Genomic DNA, 20,782 nt, shown 5'->3' on the forward strand with positions numbered 1-20,782 from the left:
CCACATTTTCAGCGATTGATTTTCTTCTTACCTTTTCACATTACCTTGGATTTCAATAAATTTTTCATAAAAATAGTTGCAAATAATGCAATGTCAATAATACATTCCTACATACATATGTATGTATATATCTTCGCGCTGAGAAACTAGTTATGATGCTTGCTAAAATGATACGTCATAAACTTTAAAATTGCATTTCCATATCATGTTAATAGTTTTCTGTTGAAGTTGAAAGTAACTTAAGTTTTACAGGAAAATATAATGAGTTTATAAAAGTCTAGGAATGAAAAACTAAAAAAGGTATTTAGCAAACTTTATAAATAAATTGAAATTCATGTGACGTTTATAACTGGAAAATTCATAAGAGTTTTATATAAATAAATAATATCATTATGATTTATCTTATAAAATTTTATTTGATTTAACAAAAAATGTAGTATTTGATCAAACGATTGTTGACACAAATGTAATAAAAATAAAAATAAATCGGATTTATCTATGTATTTGAGGAATAAAACAAAAGGTTACAAAACAAAATACGAAAATTAAACATACCTACACGTTCACACATACCGGTTATGAGAGCGTTTCCGATACAAATTAAGCGCAAATGTATGGAAATTTGCACAAGTCAAACGTTCTACTTCCGTTTGTCGGATTTTGTTCAATTTTTTTTATTACTTAATATCACTAAAATACACATTAAATATCAAGAAAATAAAAATAATTTAAAAGATCATAATAAAATAATGAAATATTGTTTAAAAAAAAAAAACTACTTCCGGTTTACGAATTCTGAACAAAACCTTATCACATTATCACCTTATCACTTAGTACATAAAATATACAAATATAAATTTTCAGCGTGATACGTTAGGGGTGTGGACAGAATAGTGGCCACAACATTTTTGACCTTTCTAAGAGGAAAAAAATCCCACTTCTGGATTATTAAATTTAGTGATATTTTTATTTTCATCACATTGATACAATAATTATACTTGATTTTTTTCGTGAAGAGCATACATGTTTAAATGGTCGAAAAAAATTTAACAAGAGTAAACTGTCACTTCCGGTTGACGGATGCTTACCGGCTTAAACTTTTAGATATGAAATTTCAGTTCAATAAACAAAAAGGTTTCTGAGAAAAATATAAAAAAACCTCGATTCTCTAGAGTAAAAGTACTACTTCCGGCTCAGTTAAAAATATTCAAAAAATATTAAGTTATAAAAATTATAATTTATATTACATATATAGAAATTTCAGCCCAATTCAATTAGCGGTTTGGCAGATAATTGAATTCAAAAACTTAATAAGTGAAAATAAGAAAAGAGGACACCTATGTATAGGGGAAGGTACCATTTCCGGTCAACTTAAAAATTACGTCTTGTCGATAAGAATTTCAGTATCCAATATCAAGATTCAGTTTGATAGGACTTACGGTGTCCCCAAAATACACAGACACACATACACATTTTTTCTAGATCATGAAATCGTGATCAGTGATCGATTCTGAGTTTGAATCAGTCAAAACCTCGAGTTCGAATTTTCGCATGATCACAAAACTTAATCTATTGTTACTACGTACATATGTAGATAAAATAAAAAATCCAAATGATCAAATATAAATTGAATGGGCCCTTCAAGGACAACTTATTACATTCTCCCCGAAATGAGCGTTCCTAATGGTCGGTTGGTAACAAGAGGAACAGGCTGAAGCGAAAAATACGAAGAAATAACGATGTGTTTATTTTTGTCTAGGTTTTTGTTAGGCAAGTGAAAAGTTATTTGGTTCTTTTGCCTCTGGCGCTTTGGTAAAATTTACCACAAAGTGAAAATATATTATACAAATGCGAAAAGCATAAATATGTGTGTTGGTTACACACACACACACACACACACACACACACACAGGGGGAAAAGAATACTTTTCGCAATTTCATACTGTGAACAAATTACTAATCAAAATATATATAAAATTACATAATCTGCGCGAATTACCTTGTGGGATATTTTTTCAAGCACCACTACCGTTGCGTTGCTAGCAATTTATTTATTATTTCACATCGAATTGAAAACAATTGAATACTTTTTTATTTCAATGTTATATAATTTTTAAAATCACTGTTAGAACATTCTTTTGTTTTATTTTCAGTTCTACATTTTTTTTTGAAATTACGTTCAGTAATGGCATCGCTAAGGCTTAAAATAATATTTTGAAAGGTAATGTGCGAAAATTTACTTTTATACGTATTTGTATAATATATTTTGAACTGCCATTGTTATGCCAATGTTTGATGATGGCGAACATGTTTTCCGTGTTCAAATTTTTCCTGTTAAATTACATATGTATATTATAACGACATCTTTTTTATTTTCTATTAATTCGAGCAATTACGTCGGTATTATATTGAATCTACATACATGCATTTGTTTATGAGATATTAAAATTTTTTAAATTGGATATATTTTTTGTTTATTTGCTCATTTCATAATAACGGATGGGTTTGTCGTCAAACCAATCTGTGCCTCGAATTCTTTCTGTCACTTTCGGAAAAATGAACGATAGAAAAAGGGGGATTTTTAATTTATATTTGACAGATATAAATTGATTACGACAGTTATCGATGAAGGCTTTTAAAATTTTATCATTCGATCGGTGTGGTATTAGCATAAAGTTTCGATTCCGTTTCGCTATATATTCCCGAATTCAATTTAAATGCCGTATTTGTATATTTTTATTTGCGGGTAGAATTTCAGCTTTCATTCATGTATCCGAGGGGGCCGGTTAATGCGGTTCGTTCCGGATTCCCAGGTACGCCATTTTGTCCGGATGAGATAATTAGATATGCGCCCGTGGCGCCTAGAATGCCCTAGAACGGCCCTGGCCGGCGAGAAAAAGACGAACGGTGGGGCGGCAGGTGCTCGTTAGCCGTAGGCTGCTAATAAAATTACAACTAATCAAAAATAATTAGAAGCGGGGCCACGTACCTGCGTAACTTACCCTCTGGACCAAAATAATAACTTTCGAAACGGAAATTTTGCGTTATTAAAAAGAACGACGATCCTGTTTTTATGACGCTTTCGATTTACGTCCGGTTTAACGAGCGTTCATATCATCCCGTCTTCGGGGGTATGTCGTTACTCTGTCTGGATTAAGTTGGAAGAGTCGAGTGGAACGTTTAATTAAATTAATCCCGTTTTATACATCCTGATCAGCATTAAAAGATGGTACTTGGTCTTGTTGTAATGATCGCCCGAAGGAAAATCTCAGATTAAGCCACGCAGAGGTTGAGCAGTTCATTGGATTTATTTAAATTAAATAGTTTTCTTAGAATACATTTTGTAATATACCTATATCATATTTTTAAAATTATTATTTAAATTATTTCACACAGCAATCTTTGAGTAGTTTATTAAATTATTTTACTAATAATTGAACTCAAATCACGAATTTTATTCTCATCAGCTTGTGGAAAATGTAATGAGTTCAAATCTATTCTAAATAATAAAATAAAATTTATTAAACACAAAGCGGAAATTTAATAGGAACACAAATGAAGAAATATAAAAAAAATCTAATGAGCCACTATGATTGAAAATGGCATAAATCCATTTTTCTTTATTTCGAGAAATATCTCGCAAATCATTAAATATAATGTCTTGCTGTAATATGTAAGTGTATTCTGTTTATCACCAAGAGAGTATTGGGTTCGGTCCCGGGCTAATCTTTAATATACTGCTGGTTAGAGTTGGATGTTTGTGAGTCCAAGTCGATCGTTTCTTATCAGAGTTTGCCAATTTAATCTGATCATTGTTGAAACGGTTCCTTAAAATTGGCAAAAAAAATATCTGTTGTCACAAATCTTCTGTATTAATGTACAATTTGTAAAAATGTATGTACACGTCTATAAATCCATAGATGTCTCAATGCACTAATTAATTAATTATTAATTTCGTATTCTTCAGCTTCTCGAAATATAGTTCGATTTATGTGATAAAAATGCTGCATTGTTTGTAATTAATTGTCCAGGAAGGCATATTGGGGTCTTCCTGTCAAGCCTTCCTGGTATATATCTATGTAAAAAATAAATATACACTTTGGCTGGAGGCCCTCCTAGATTCTGAGACCCTAGGCTGAAGCCTAATCTGCTTACAGATAACTCCGGCACTGCTTCTACCACTTTCAAATACATATGTTGTCTCAAATGTGAAAATAAATACGATAAAAGCATTTTTTCTTAAAATGAAAAATACAATAAAGTACGTTGTACAAAGCAGACTAACCAGTAGCAGGCTGTAAAGTCGTCGAAAAAACACGACTTCGAATTTTTATTCAAATTTAAAAAGGTTTCCCATTGTGTTTATTTTTAGGAAATCTAAGAATTCATATGTAGTACAAAGTGCTGCATATATGTATGTATGTAAATATGAGTCACTATATTTGAATGTGTCGGAATGCCAATTTTCAGTCCAAAAATACATACAACTTCTGTTTGACTTAATTCACAATTTGCTATTATTACTTTAATTCGATATGTCCAGAATCTCGGAAAAGTAGAATAAAAGTATAACAGTCCACCAGTATTTTTAAATATTGTATAACCCAAAACATTATATTAAAGGTTTAGCGAGATATTTCTCGAAATTAAGGAAAGTGGACTTATTCCACTTACAAATATAGCAGCTCATATACGATATGTGTGGACATACATATAGTGAGCTGATGTAAATCATTAACTATTAAACGATTAAACCTTTTTTCATTTCAATATTTTATATTTTTAATTTATGAATACATATAATACATATGTATGTATATAAAACTAGTGAAAAGTCCGCATTGGAAAATTTAATCAAATATGAGGCCTAATCTCAATTAGACATTAATATGAGAAAATGACAATGATGGAAACACTGACTCAGATCTGTATACATACATATGGACATTGGGTATTGGTGAGTCACTCGTAGTTTCCTCTTTCCTGTCGCTTTCCTCATGTCTGAGGGTCATAACTTTCCCGTCTTCTGACTTCCATAATGCGATCCATCAAGGTCCTCTAGCCCTCTCAACATCATTAGCTCGCAGTGACTCAACTATAGTTTTCCCAGTGACAGCGACTTCTTTTTGTTGGGGATCATCCTTTTCCTCTGCCTCCCTTAACGCTTACCAGAACTACAAATTCTTCTCGCCTTACGATGTGCCCAAATAACTGAATGATATATGCCTAGGTATATTAGTTAGTAATTCAATATTCATATACATATGTATGTATATTATCAAGTTCAAAAATTAAATGCGAAATTAAACTCCGACTCGGGCTAAAATACTATGACTGAACGTATGTATGAACATGATTCGTGTCAAAATTGCCGCGCGAAATTTGTGTTTTGTGTTTTAAATATAAACAGCTTAAACATGGCGAATCTAATAGTAAATATTCATTTGTTTTATTTATTAAATTTATTTGAATCGAAAAAAATAACAGCCAATAGAATATAATTCAACCAATAGAATTGTCGTCATAGAAACTTTGTTTTGTTTACGAAGTTCCCAACCAAAGATACTTAAAAACTTACAGTCTCTTTCGAAAATATATGTAAGATGTACATATGTACACATGTGTGCGATTTTGCTAAATTTTCATTTTGTGATTGTGAATTTCAGTTGTCATTAAAATACTCAGCATGGTCACGTATCAATGTACATACATACATATATGAGGTATCCAAATAAAGGTTGCGATAAATCCCCAGTAGTTCTTGTGGCTTGGAAATAGTGAAAAGGTACCTTTGCCACTGCTTTGACCAGTGAGTGCCTTTGAATCGAGCTCAATTTTTTTCGTCACACGCTATAGAAAGAAGAGATTATGAAAGAGGGACGCTTTGCGGCTGGAGATTACGATGTATGGAAGTGTGCGAGGGTCAAAGGGGTGGGCTGGTGAGGATCAATGCCACCACCCCTATCTCTTCTCCAGGGAATCGGGACGGAACGTGATCCCACGAACGAATAATTCCTCTCCCGATTAGAATGTACATATAATATTATACATATGACGATCGTCATAGCTCCCGAAGAGATATTGTGATGGGTAGGGTTATCTCTAAGGGAATTTGAAAGTACCTCATGTTCGTACTCAGCGTGGCATAGTCAGCGGTGGATTGAGTTTCGAAGTTTGTCTTCTTGTTAAACTAATTCGGTAAGAAGTGTGTATGGTAGATACGTGATTGTTAGATGATTCCGTCGTTCAAACTGTACAGTCGTATTAAAACTATCGAGACATTTTCATTATAAGCAGTAAAGTGGAATTTTGGCAACTTCATAGCTGAATCTCTGGTTACATAATCCTCAACTGTCAGCAAGTTTAAGTGGCACCATCGGCAAGCTGGGTGTCTGCCACTCTGAACTAAGCGTAATTGGTCGTGTGCAAACCTGGCAGGGTTGCACAATTCGCGTTTTCAAATGTTGTTTTATACTTGGGCATGTTGCAGTTTGACTAGTGAATTATTTTATTTTTTGCATCTTATTTTAGGAAATTCAATTGGGAAAAAATAATTATTCTACCATTAAATATCTTTATACAAGCTGCTTTCGCTGAATGTTTGTTATTCTGGTTTGATATAAGATGTAAGTTCAATAAGAAAACTTTTCATTGGAAACACTAAGCTTTTCCGAAAATTTAATTAAAATCATGATGGTATTTTATACGGTGCTCGGATAAAATTAATGAAATTCACATATTTTCATTCAAATTTACACGCGAATTTCTGAAACATTTCAGCGAATTTCTGATTGAAATTTATTATGTATTATATGTATGTATGTACATACATACATACATACATAAGTATGCTGAAATTGAAAATACATGTAACTCGAGATTCTGAAATGAAAATATCTCAATTTAAAGCGTCAGTTTTTGATCGTTTATTTTTTTGGAAACCGTTTTCCTGAAAATAAACGATCAATGATTCATCTTAAAATTATTATATTATATGTAAATATGTACTAGTAGTGCTTTCGGTGCACGAAAATTCGTGCAGCGGAGGTGTTTTTAGTGTTTTTGCACAAAGTACGTCCGACTGCGCGCACGCTACATTCCCACCAGGGTTGACGGACTATTGGTCGAATGGACACTTAGTCGAACAGAAATTAGGCTGACGGACATTTGACCGAATGGACATGCAACTGACAGACATTTGGCCGAATGAAACTTTTAATTGTTTAAATTTATCAAATTTTAATGATAGGTTGAGGTGATTTCTGAACAATGTATCTATTTCCAGTGAACTTTGAGTAATTTCGATACACAATTGGAGTAATGTCCATTCGGTCAAGCGTCCGTCGGCCAAGTGTCTCATTCAGCCAAAAGTCCGCGCACGACTTCCAGAGTTTTAATATCTTATTCGTTACGAACGGACGGACAGAGTGTTCGAAGTGGTCTTGTTTGTACATACATATATAATACATAAGATAGATTAAAAAATCGAACAAGCATGTGTAATGTGCAATGCTCATTTGTGAATTGAGAAAATCGAATAAAAATAACATATATAGGTAACATCATTGAGACCCCTTAAAACACGGAAGGGCCTCAAAGCAGGGCCCTCATTTAATTATCTCTAGGGGGCGGAGGCAAAAGCAGGCTTTTTGGAAAAAGATTTCTTTTAGCTTTTAATAACGAATAATCGATCTGATTAAGATTAATAGTATTTCAAATTAAATGCATGTCCCCTGTCTACCCAAATTTAAGGGGGGTGGGAAACAAAAGCCCCCAAATGACGTTTTGATCTCAAAGTCTTTTGTCTTCATTCAAATGCCAGATTTCGCTGCTTGGGGTACCCTAAATTTAGATTATGCCTAGGACCTCGGACATGCATGATGCGAAGTCGATAGGTCGGTTGATGGTTCGGTATTGATGTGTACGATGGCTTTATTGTTGCAGATGTCCTGACGGCGCGGCCACCATGCCGGCCGAGGAGCACGGCTATGGACACGGTCACGGTGGCCACGGCGGGCATGGGAGTCACGGCGGGCACGGAGTCCAGCACGGGGGCCAGCACGGAGGCCACGGGGGCCACGGGGGCCACGGGGGCCACGGGGGCCACGGAGGCCACGGGAGCCAGGGGGGCCACGGCCAGGGGCGGTCTGGCGCGCCGCGCTACAGCTGTGAGCGGTTCCCGAGCGCCGCGGAGCGCTTCAGCGTGGCGCCGCCGCCGAGCGGAGGCGGGTCGGGGGGCGCCTACCCCGCGGACGGGTCTCCGCCCTCGCCGGCGCCCCCCGCGCCCCGCTTCGTGCCGGCTCCGTCGGCGGCGCCGCTTTCCCCGGAGCGGTCTCCGCGGCGGCCGCGCCCCCAACCCCATCACCAGCTGCCGTCGGCGCGCTACCTGGCCGCCTCCACGCCGGTGGTCTCCAGATACGTGCCGCCCTCCGCCCACATCCCCGTCGAGCGTTACGTTCCCCGGCCCGCGCCCGCCCCCACCGGCGCGCCCCCCTCTTACTACTGCACCGCGGAGCGCTACGCGGAGCCCTACCGCCAGTATCGCCCCTACCAGAGGGCGCGGCCCCCCGCTCGCCGCTGCTGCCCCCCGCCCGCGGGCGCCTCGCAGCCCGGCGCCCAGATCCAGCACTCCAACACCGGCTCGCCCATCTCGCGCTTCCCGCACCACGACTTCCCGCACTCGTCCTCGCCTCTGCTCGCGCACGCCCAGCAAGATGCTCAGCAGGACGCCCAGCGCTACTCCAGGGAGTTCGCCAACCAGCTCGAGTCTTCCACCGGCCACGCCTACGTCGAGTACGTCGGCGCTTCCGGCGGCCGCCACGTCAGCTGCACCCCGCCCGGTGCCAGGCTGCCGCCGGATCCACCCTGCTGCCTGCAAGCCAGAAGATGCGCACCTCCAGCTCTCAATTGGTGAGTCTACATACCTGTATACTTATTTCTCTAAGTCGAATCTAACAATCACAATGAAATGGGTCTCGACCCTATGAAACCTTTTTATTCCGAGTTGACCTACCTAGGTTGACACTAGGTAGAATCTGATCAGAAATTTTAACACTGATACCAGGAATTTTTTAAATGACACGCACATAGAAGGCTATTCATCAACCCCCAGACTAATTCCATTAGGAGTTCCTCAAGGGTCACACCTTGGACCACTTCTATTAATTGTATTCAATAACAATTTCATATATCTTCTAAAGTGTCGGTGTTTACTAAGGATTGCGATTTAACTCAAATTTAATAAACCGGTAACCGGTAAATATTTTTTATTGCTACCGGTATACCGGTATTTACCAATGAATCGTGGATAAAGTAATTGTACATATGTGGTTACTTTTCCTAAATACGTTAACCTAGATTGAATCATGAAAGACTCTGAGGTGCATAATGTCATATAAATGTATTAAAGTAAATTCGTAATAATAAATAATATATATTTTTAAATAGTATATAAGTTAGTTCGACCATTTGAAAGTTTCGATCATAATTGATTGGTATGTGTTGCCAGTGAATTTATTAATTTGAAATTGCCACATTTGATACTAAAAATGAACAAATTACTAACACAAATTTTAATGTAATATAATGCAATAATATACCTCTACATATATGTACTTTACCGACATTTACTGAGTGTAATTTTGCCAATACACCGGTATTACAATCCCTAGTGTTTACTTTTCACCGATGATCTTAAGGTTTTCCATCCCATTAATAGTACCTAATCCAGATTTGATACGATGTTGATTTGATACACTGAGAGTCACCCATGCGAACCATCACGCTAACTGGAAGTCGAGTGTCAGATATTCTGTACTAGTTGTTTTACCCGGCTTCGCTCAGTATCTATAATATAAACAGCTTAAATATGGTGAATCTAATAGTAAATATTCATTTGTTTTTTTATTAAATTTATTTGAATTGAAAAAAAAAATCGACTCGTCGTCATAGAAATTTTGACTTGTTTACGAAGTCCCCCCGCCCCGGGGGCCTTCGTCCTCGGCGCCTCCCGCCACCCACCCTCCGGTACCCCGGGGGCCCCTGGGGGCCTTCGACCCCATCCCCCTGGAGCCTTCGCCCCCAGCGCCCCCCGTCCCCCGTCCCCATGTTGTCATAGAAACTTTCCCAACAATTCCTAACCAACATTATATATTTTTTTACATACATATGTACATACAAAGCCTCTTTCGAAATTATATATAATATTAGATTAGCGATTATCGTGGCAACGATTGTCGTGTGCAAGATCGCCATGTGTGATATTGTGCATTTACCACTTGATAATGCTCCGTAATGATTCATTTACCTCTAGTTTTTTCTTGATATGATTCCTCTATGTTAGTCTTGAGTCGAGATGCAGCCTAAATATTTGGCTGAATTAGCTTGTGGAATTTGTACCCCGTCGATGAAAATCTGGAGGTTTACATAATTTTGTCACAGGATAAATGAGATTTGAATTGATTTAAGGTCATTCAGTTTTATCTTCCAATCCTTGGTCCATTTGGTGATTTTCTTTAGTGCACGCTGCAAGCGTTGCAAGTTGCAAGCCTCTGCTTGCGACTCGCTGGATGACATAATTACCGTGTCATCGGCAAATGTTCAAATGAATGTCTCTTTGGGATGTCAGCAGTGTACAGGATAGGTCCTATAAAGCTTCCTTGCGGTACACCTGCGGTGGCTGTAAAGAAATCAGAATATGTTCATCAGTCAAAATTGACCAAAAACAATCATCCGATGTATTCAAAACTTTTGCGATGTGTTCGAAATTGTCACAATTTTAATTAATTCACGGTAGATTTTCATTTCGAGAATAAATATTATAATTGTCATTAAAAATTCACCCAGTTCCTATTGAGGCAAAATAACAAGATCATGGTTATTAGTGTACGTTGAAATATACACAAGTCTCATGCAAATAAATTGCCAACATGTTTTATCTCGGAATAAAATGTCGAATACGTTTCGGCAATGAATAAAATGCGTATTCATTTTTAGAAATTGGATCACTCAAAATTCGTTTCTGAAGAAGAAGCACGCGCTATCCACGTATGTACCGTGTAATGCCCTTACGAGACATAAGACGTATTTTTTTTTGTGTCGTATTCAAATGTCACAGTAGTGTTTCGAATCCAATAAAAGCTTGAGTAAATACGGATAGATACTGGGGATGTACATACATATATGTATGTATATAATATGTACAAACATACTCGTATATATTATATTACATACATTCATCTAGATATTTACCTACCCACATACATATCTACCTTTGAGCATTTTTTTTATATTATATATGTATGTACATATATACACATACAGAATATGTTTGTAGAGAATGTTTTAATTAGTTTTCCTATTTATGTTTATCCCGTCAAATGACATTTCAATCTCTATATTTGCAATACTATTATTTAATACACATGTGATTATCTCTTCATATTATTTTAACCATGCAATTTTTATCGCCAAAAATTGTCAATTTTTATTTTCTACAAAAAGCGTTGTAAAGATGAATTTATTAGAAGAATTATTATGAATTTATTAGAAGAAATCATTTAAAGCCATTCGCCATCCACTGCTGGATGAAGTCCTCTTTCATTCGTCTTTGTTTTGGGCAACTCTCATCCATCTCATCTTTGTGGCCTTCCTTGCACACTTTTATATTCTCTCGGGTACCATTCAACTTCTTACCATTGGATACTTCTTTCGTCCTTCTAGCTACGTGACCCACTCATCGCCATTTCATTTTTTTTGTTCTTACCAACTAGTGTTGTGCCCGTTGATTTCAACGGGTGGTTTCGTGGTGCACTGTAGATTTTAAAGTGTTACACGGTGTGTGTTGTGCTAAGATGCTGTTGTTTCTGTTAATTGTACCAAGATTATCATTAAATTTTATTATAATATTTATATATTCAGTTCTTCAATATATCGTAATATAAATTATATTAAAATTAGTAATTGAATAAAATTCATAGGTGTGATATATTTTTTACATAAAGTCAATGTAATTGCGGTTTTTATAGTAGTGGATTGTTTCGTTGCATAATTACTAATTGGTACAAACTATTTATAAAAAACGAATCAATGAATCAAAGTGATGTTTTTTACTTTATTGATTTACATTATGGGATTTGTTTTATTAAATCTAACAGAAATCTAGACTTGGATGCGAACCGAAAATTTGAAGAAACTCTCAAAACAAGAACGCTTTTGTTTTGTTTTGAAAATTTGTAGTCAAACTCTCAAAATAGAACGCCAAAACGGGAGTATTTTTTGCGTGAAGCATCGGGAGAGTTTGCAAAATGCAATTGAACGCTTTTGAAATATGAAAATATGCAATTGAACCTGTTTTCTTTCTGATACATCTGATTTTCCGGTGCTAGCACCGGGATCCCGGGGTCGAACATTCCCAACATCGCAATCCCGGTGCTGAAGTAACCTTCCGGGATTGGAAGCACTAGACTAGGTACTATGTGTATACATATGGTAGATAAAAATGAATGGTAATTATTTAAACCTCTTATTTTTATTAGTTGGTAATTTTTGACAAACAGAAAATGGTCAAGCTGTCAGTGATTAATTTACTGATCATCTATTTACTGACCAAATAAATATGGGCCATTTTTCAATACGCGAAAACATAAAATGAACAATATAGATAGAGTAAAAAAATCTATTTGCCCAATAATATTATACATAGCGCGCGTGAACGTTTTCAAAAACTCATTAGTCATTACCTATTTACCTGTTATCTTGTTTAGTTTTCGAGATATCCGCTAGAGGCGCTACAATCGCCTGTCATTTATGTAGGTGTGGTCAGTCGTTCTTCTATGCGGGAACTTCTGTTGTCGACAGTTTGCAAATCTGTTTTCTGATATTTTACTGTCGTGAAGCCGAGCACGTCGTTGATTCGAGCTGTCTATTAGCATCTGAGGATCTGACCGTAGTCCTGACAAAGGTACGTCTGACATCTTTAGGTTATGTTTGAAAATTGACGGTCACAACAAATTGTAAATAGTCGCGATCGTGTGAACCCGGCAGATGTTTGTTTTTAGTCGACCGCTCGTAAACCGGTATTACGATATGTAAAAGTATTATGTATGTATTACGTGTTTTAATTACTTTAATAAATAATAATAATAATAATTTTTTTTTTTTAATTTAGCACAATAATGTTCATAGTCCATCGGATGTAGTTTAGTCAAATGCAACTTGTATGTATTCGTATCTTTATGGTTATTTTTGAGCAATAGTTTGCAAATGGTAGCAATTTTTTTATTCAATTTGCGAGTTTCAGATATCAAAGAAAAGGACATATTGGGTTAGTTTTATTAGGGAAAACAATGCATATTTGATTTTGATTTTTAAATGCTTTTTATTATTACGAAATTATGTTCACAATACATCTTATATCTATTTTAATAGCTTATATCTATTTTATCTACTGATAATTTTCTATTTTACAATTTAATTTAATTTGGTTAGTAATCATAGTATTATATTATTATAATGTTAATCTGCAGCATAATAGGTAAAAGAGCTCAAAAACCTATTTACAATCCTTATAAATGCTCATAATACATCTAATACATAATATTAATTAAAGACTCTCTAAAGTTGACGACCTAAAGCAGATTGTGTTTAGGTAATCTGTGTTTATACCTGAAGGGTACAGACATTTTGTTGTAATCACCGAGACTCTTCACAAGTGTGTTAGTATGGTTATTAGTGATTCTGTCATAGAATCTACTGGTTAGTTTGTTAGTAATGTCTGTAACAAACGGAATATTATATATGGCATGCAGATTTTTCAAGTTAGTATCATAAATTATTTTTAGGGATTTATTTTATATTACTTGGAGGATATTGTATATTTGGATCTTTGGATCTAACATAAATTGAGCTGAGAATTTTTGGTAATCACGGCTGAGAAATTCGCCATTTAACCCTTGTTTTTTTAATGTACCATATAATCAGGGGCAGATGGTGACTTTAAAAACACATTTCTTTCACAAAAAATCAATTCAATGCGGGACGGGTATTAATACCCTTTACGCCGACTGATAGTTACTTGCGGGAAGGGTATTTTTTACCGATTACGTAGTCTGGTGGTTATCATCGGGTTAAGTATAAATACTTTTTTTTTTAAGTTAATTGGATCTTGATGTTCGGCTGCTTCGGGATTTGGTGAGTTTGATTAATTAATCAAAAATATTTACTGATAAAAATGAAAGGGTTGACATATTGTGATTGATAATTTAAGCATATCTTGCAAAATGTAGTTGAAATATCGAAAAACATTGACGGTGTCGTGTATTTTTGAATCGTATAGAAAATATAGAAGACCCGGGATGTCGCATTCTGCCCCAGAGAGACCTTTACGCAGTCTACTAAAAGCGACCCTCTGTATACGGAAATACGGATAACACAGTGCCACTCGCAAGGGCCAAAGTAGCAGGCAAACCGAAGCTGGCGACCACGGTGCCATGGCAGATAAACGATTGCCCCGTACTGAATTACGAATCGGTTCAACTCACCACGTGGTGAGCGGGATAAATAAACACTTATTGACTCTTGACCAGTCACCAACAATATATATGTACAAAAATTATTTTCTTTTTTGGTTAGGAGAAATTTGTGTGGGGCAGTGCCCCGATTGCCTATAAATACGAGCCGCCCCTGCATATACATATGCATAAGATACCCATTACGGTAATCCCAAATAACAATTCATGTTACAAATAACAAGCAAAAAAAAAAACAACATTTTTTTGCAATAGTAAATGATGACAAAATAATTTTGCTCTAATGGAGTAGTCTGATACATAGTTTTAATCGTATTGTGAGTTTACTTTGATCGCTTCATATAAGTGATCGATTTTTTTTTATATGTACTAAATAAACACTGACATACTCTGATAACGTATCACTTATACAAAGTTTTCCTATGGCTTATTTTACGAAAGATAAATGTATTTATCTGTCTTTAAGCACACACATCTGCATTGCAATACATTCATAGTTACATATATTTTTTGTTGTAAGTCACGTTAGTGTTACAAAGTTTGTGTTACGAGTATTACATATCTGTAATATCTAGTGTAATATATGATTTCGAAAGCGACTTCGTAAGTTTTAATTCGTAGTTTTGGTTCGTAGAACCCGTGACGTTATTGAAAAAGACTAATTAATTATCTATGGCGACGATATCGATTCCGTTTTCGATCATTTCATGATCCTGATTCCTGTTTCACTTCTGGATCCGGATTCCTGATTCAGTACCGGATCCCAATTCCTTTCTTGTTCCAGACTACTTTTTCAGTTCCAGATCCGGATTCTTGTTTCATTTCTGGATCCCGATATCTTTTTCAGTTCTGGATCCAGAATCCTGTTTCAGTCCCGGATCCGGATTCCTTTTTCAGTTCCGGATTAGGATTATTTTTTCAATACCAGTTGTATGTGTGTAATTCTATTCTAATTGGCTATCGTTAAATTTTTTCGATTCAATTAAATTTAATAAAAAAACAAATGAATATTTACTACTAGTTTAGCCATATTTAAGCGGTTTATATTACAAACACTAAGCGAAGCCGGGTAAAACCACTAGTAATATATATTTATGTATGATGTTCCACATTATTTTAGTCCAAGTTTTTTTTATATATGTATATACTTACATATATTATATGTACATACATACATGTAAATATGTACGTTACATAAATATGGGTATTTTTTTCCATCGGCGGATGCATTTAGACATCAGGTGCTCCGCCTAAAGGGCTTTTAACATTTTCGCATATCCCAGAGGGTTTCTAAAGGTCCAAATAGGATACCCAATAAAATAAAAATAAATAAGCGAATGGAGCACTGACCCACGGGAAAGGTTCTCCGGAAGCTGCGTTTTATTCCCGGAAAATTTTCCTTACTATTCGGCGATCAATATACGGATATGTAATAAATTTAAATCACGTAAAATATTACATCGGATAGGCTTATTGATATCAATTCCATAAAAGAAGCTCGTATCTACAATATAATACGCCTAATCAATGTGGTAGTATATACATATAGTACATACATACATACATACATGCATACATGCATACATACATACATACATACACATGTATGTATGTAGGTATAAATCATGAACGGATAAATAGGTCATTTTCAAGGTCTACTTTAGTTCTTGGAGTAGCTTACTGTCTTTTGATATTGAAGTTTCAGTTTTATATATTGACATCAGTTGGCGTATAATGCAACTGAGGGGTCATGGGTTCAATCCCTGGCCCGGTGTTGCTGGCCTGACCTTGGATATATGCGACCCCAGTTCAACCGTTTCCTATCAGAGTTTGATGTCTAATGTCATTGTTGAAACGGTTCCAAATGAATTGGCAACCTATCATCGTTTGTCATCATATTTGAATATAATTTCAATAATTATAATTATAATTAAATACATAAATAATTTGATTAATTTTTTTTCTAAATAAGCTGGTTGAAAATCGTTTATTTATGGAGTTTAAAATTTTATTTTATGTCTTCTGTAAAATCATAAGGCATTTCATGAGATATTCACAAATGGATTTTTATGAGCGTGACAAATATGTATTTTAAATCACTTTCTGATCCACATATGTACATATATGCTATGGCATATTACCAGATGCATTTTAGTACACTTTTTATTGACAAGTGGATTACTCATTTGGTCTTCGATGGGAACGGGAATTTTGAGATTTCTCATGAGTTTTAGTTAGGTGAAAACAACTTGAAAAGCTGCAATTTTCAGTTGAAAACCTGATAGACCCATATCCGGTTCTCGTTCAGTGCTTTTCACGTTCGATAACTGCACGTTTACTTCATCCTTTCACATCACTTCAAGAACGAGAAAACTCACAACAGAGTCACCGTGTTTAACGTGTATACATGTGTTTTTGTACATAAATATAATATTGTATACATAAATATAAAATATATGTATATTTCGATTATAATTAACTGTGAAATATAAAGACGGCTTAATTTTATAAATTGGATGTCTGTTTAAGACAAAATTGTAAAATAATATCGAGACAAAAACTCAGCCGCTTTCAAAGTATGCGACATTTCATACAAAAATTAGAGGTCATAGCGTACATTAATTTAAAGGTCAATATGTCTGAAGGTTTATTGCTAGCTGTTTTGAATATAATTTTCGCAAGCCTGTATTTTATTTATTTATTGGAAAAATATAAAACAACACCATAATATATTTTTATAAAATTAAATCATCTATATTGTTGTGTATAGGTACATAATTTAATTAAACTATTGATTTTTAAAACTTTTCAATTTTTTAATTAATTTTCAATTTTTAATTTTTATTTCTCAATTGTCTTTTTTAATTTTTAATTTAAAAATTTTCATTTTTAATATTTGTTTTTTTTCTTAAGTTTTTGAATTCAATTATCTCCCAAACCGCTAACTAATTTTTTTTAGATGTAATATAAATTATAAATTTTATAACCTACTATATTTTGAATATTTTTACCTGAGCTGGAAGTACATAGTACTTTTACTCTAGAAAATCGATGTTTTTTATGTTTTACTTGAAATTTCATATCTAGAAGTTTAAGGTTAATACCAAGTTATGGATAAAATTTGGTAAGCATCCGTCAACCGGAAGTGGCAGTTTACTCTTGTTCGATTTTTCTTCCATTATTTTTTTCGACCCCTTAAACATTTGTGCTCTTTTTTGAAAAAAAAATTTGTGAATTTTCATAAAAATTTTAAAAATAAATATTTTTGATTAGTCAAGTTGTTGCTTTGTTGTTGAAATTGTTTGTTATAGAGAATTGATTGGATATAATTGATGATTTCTACGTATTAAAAATCGTCCCATTTATTAAGGCCCACTCCCACACCATGGAAAAAGTGCACGAGCTAGGAATTTGTGTATCCAGACATTTCATCACGGCGGCTTTTTATCGCGGGGACAACTCACTGACAGATTCCATGCAAATATTTTTTATCCACAATATGAATCTTTAGTTTTTATGTTGATAGCGCTTTTTGAAACGTATATTGAAACCGTAATTCAAATATTTGGAGCAATGATACAAATATACATATGTATGTAGGGGTCTACGTGACGAGCCAGAATGTTAAATTACAGAACACACAAATATCGGAAGGCAAAGATCGAAAATCGAAAGATCTTAAGTCGAAAGATAAAAAAAGGGTGCTTGGTAAACGGTACATACTCACTTAATTTGAGCGAGCAGGGTACAACAGGAACAAGAGGAACAGGCTTTTCCTCCCGTATTCTGCGCGCGCACATTAATACGGGATCCTGTTCCTCTTGTTCCTGTTGTATCCTGCTCGCGCAAATTAAGTGAGTATGTACCGTTTACCATGCACCCTTTTTTTTATCTTTCGACTTAAGATCTTTCGATTTTCGATCTTTGCCTTCCGATATTTGCGTTTTAGGTATGTAGGTACTCTTTTTTACAAACTTCTTCGTTAATAAAATCAATCGAAAACCTTCCAGCTTTGTTTTATCAACCAAACAATAAATTATATATTTTGTTATAATATAATTAAAAAATAGTTACATGAAATCTGTCGGCGAATAGTCCCCGCGATGAAATGGTCGTGTGATGAAATGTCCTAGAATCAGGAAATTGTACTGAGCTTTGTCTTTGCGCACCATTTCCAAAGTGTGGGGTTGGGCTTTTATAAATGGAAAACTCTCTGATTACACCAACTCCTCGCATAGCCCAATAAAACGTTGAGATGTTCCCTTCAGTTAAATTATTATTAAATAAGAATATTACAGAAATATGTATAATTTGAATCTATTTTGCAGTAAAAGTTTACTGCCGCCTTCGCCATGATGAAATGTCAATATTTAAAAATGAGAGTATAAAAGCGATCTCGTCGGTTTGTTTTTGAATAAATTCAATAACGATATTCGACGGACCTGGTCGAAAAACAGTTCGGTTATGGACAAAACGTTACGATGGTATAAAAGTGAGCGCGAGCGGCGCGGTGGTTACATCCTCAATTTAATAAGGTCGTAAAACGCGTCCAATTCGCCTACATCGTCCGTAGGTTCGAAACGCACTAAGCGACCGCACATAAAGTCCGCGAAAGCGGTTCGTCTCGACACGGGCGTTAGAGGCTGTAGTTGTATACATTGCGATCGACAGTTCGAAATCGTTAAAAGTTGACTTTCAGCGTTTGGCCGTAAAATGCTATATTGGCGTATGGCGACCCGGTAATTTGAACTCCACAAAAATATTCATTTTTCACATTATTATGCGATTTGGTCCAAATTTGACAATAATTGATTGATAATAAAACGTTGGGTTTGAATGCTGTTTTATTTTCGTTTTTTTAGTCTCGTTTGATGTTTGCTGATTCTGAAATCGAACGGTAATTTTTAGTCACGCTAAATGAATCGATTTTTGGAATACAACTTTTGTCACTACGGGAAAATTTATATTTTACCATGATGCCATTACGGGCTTTACCAGTGAGCGACACCTATGGTATTAAATTTATAGATTATAATTTTGTAATCATATTTACAGGCACAGCTTAGTGCATTGCATACCTATCTACTGGTATTGCATATCAGTAGATAGGTCGTGGGTTCAAGTCCCGGCCAAATATGCTGGTGGCGAGATTTTGTGGTTATTAAAATACAGATCGACCTTCTCTTGTAGTCTTCTCTTAAAATTTGCCAATTTTTCGAGCTTAATTGTTGTGATTCGAGTGGGGGGCGAATGCGAGTCTCATGCTAGATATGTAGGTTCGACTATAACATATCGAATTTGTCGAATCTTGTAATAATGCTACCTACGTTATGTATTTCTTGCAAATTTTCTGTGAATATAAAAAATTGTTGATTGTCCATAGATGTCTCTATTATATGTATTATATTTGTTAGTAATTGTTAGTACTTATAGTACAAAAATAATCTAACCTGATAATAGGGTAATTCCTGTAATTGGTTACCATATCAATAAACCAAAATTCAGTGTTTTGGATTATAGTGTTAAATGTCAAAATGAAATATTTAAAACCATGTAACTTTGAATGTCATGAATTTTACATGATATTATTTATACTTTAATACACACCGATACTTACATATGTAGATATTTTATACACATAAACTATTTTTTAAAAATAAAATATTATTTAGAAAAATGTAATTTCTTCACAATAGTAAGTTTCACCATCAAAACATTTTTTATATCTCCGCATATTCGCAACACATTTTTATTATATTTCGTTTGATACTTAACACTTAAATAGCTTCGTAAGAAAACGTCAGGTTTTTCTTTAAACGTACAAAGCGAACTTCCATCGAAATTTTCAAGTTAACGAGAATTGTTATTTTGTTTCAATCGTATCTAGATAGATAGGGAAGGTTGATGGGTGGGTTTGCTGAATTCATTTGCGTATTTTTTTTCGTCCAATGTGATTGTCTATCGTAAAATGTCTATGGTGTTATTTTTGCGAATTTCGTAAATTTGAATATACTCGTGTATATATGTACATATGTACAATTGTACATACGGACTCTCTTTCTTTCTATTTCCAGTGTGTGGATTATGCGTGTTTACAAGGGAAATAAAGTAAAAATAATTGCCGCGATAAATAATTCTTATATAGTGGAGGGAGGGGGGAGTGTTTGGTATTGTGCGGGGGTGTTTCCGGCCTTTGGTAACATGTAAAGCGAATTTCTACGCATACACAAAAATAAGCCAGTTTTGGGTGGTCG

General features: G+C 35.1%; 1 protein-coding gene across 1 annotated transcript in view; it reads left to right on the forward strand.

Annotated features, from left to right (window-relative positions):
• Nucleotides 1-7,873: 7,873 nt before the first annotated feature.
• rho-5 (rhomboid-5) overlaps nucleotides 7,874-20,782 on the forward strand; it is a 205,789-nt gene continuing 192,880 nt past the window's right edge. The window contains exons 1-2 of the mRNA XM_077440515.1: nucleotides 7,874-7,899; nucleotides 7,945-8,910. Of these exons, the coding sequence (XP_077296641.1) occupies nucleotides 7,874-7,899; nucleotides 7,945-8,910 (992 nt within the window). The remainder of the gene's footprint in view (nucleotides 7,900-7,944; nucleotides 8,911-20,782) is intronic.

The sequence above is a fragment of the Arctopsyche grandis genome, chromosome 11 (assembly GCF_051622035.1).
Source record: "Arctopsyche grandis isolate Sample6627 chromosome 11, ASM5162203v2, whole genome shotgun sequence".
NCBI classification, from domain to species: Eukaryota; Metazoa; Arthropoda; class Insecta; order Trichoptera; family Hydropsychidae; genus Arctopsyche; species Arctopsyche grandis.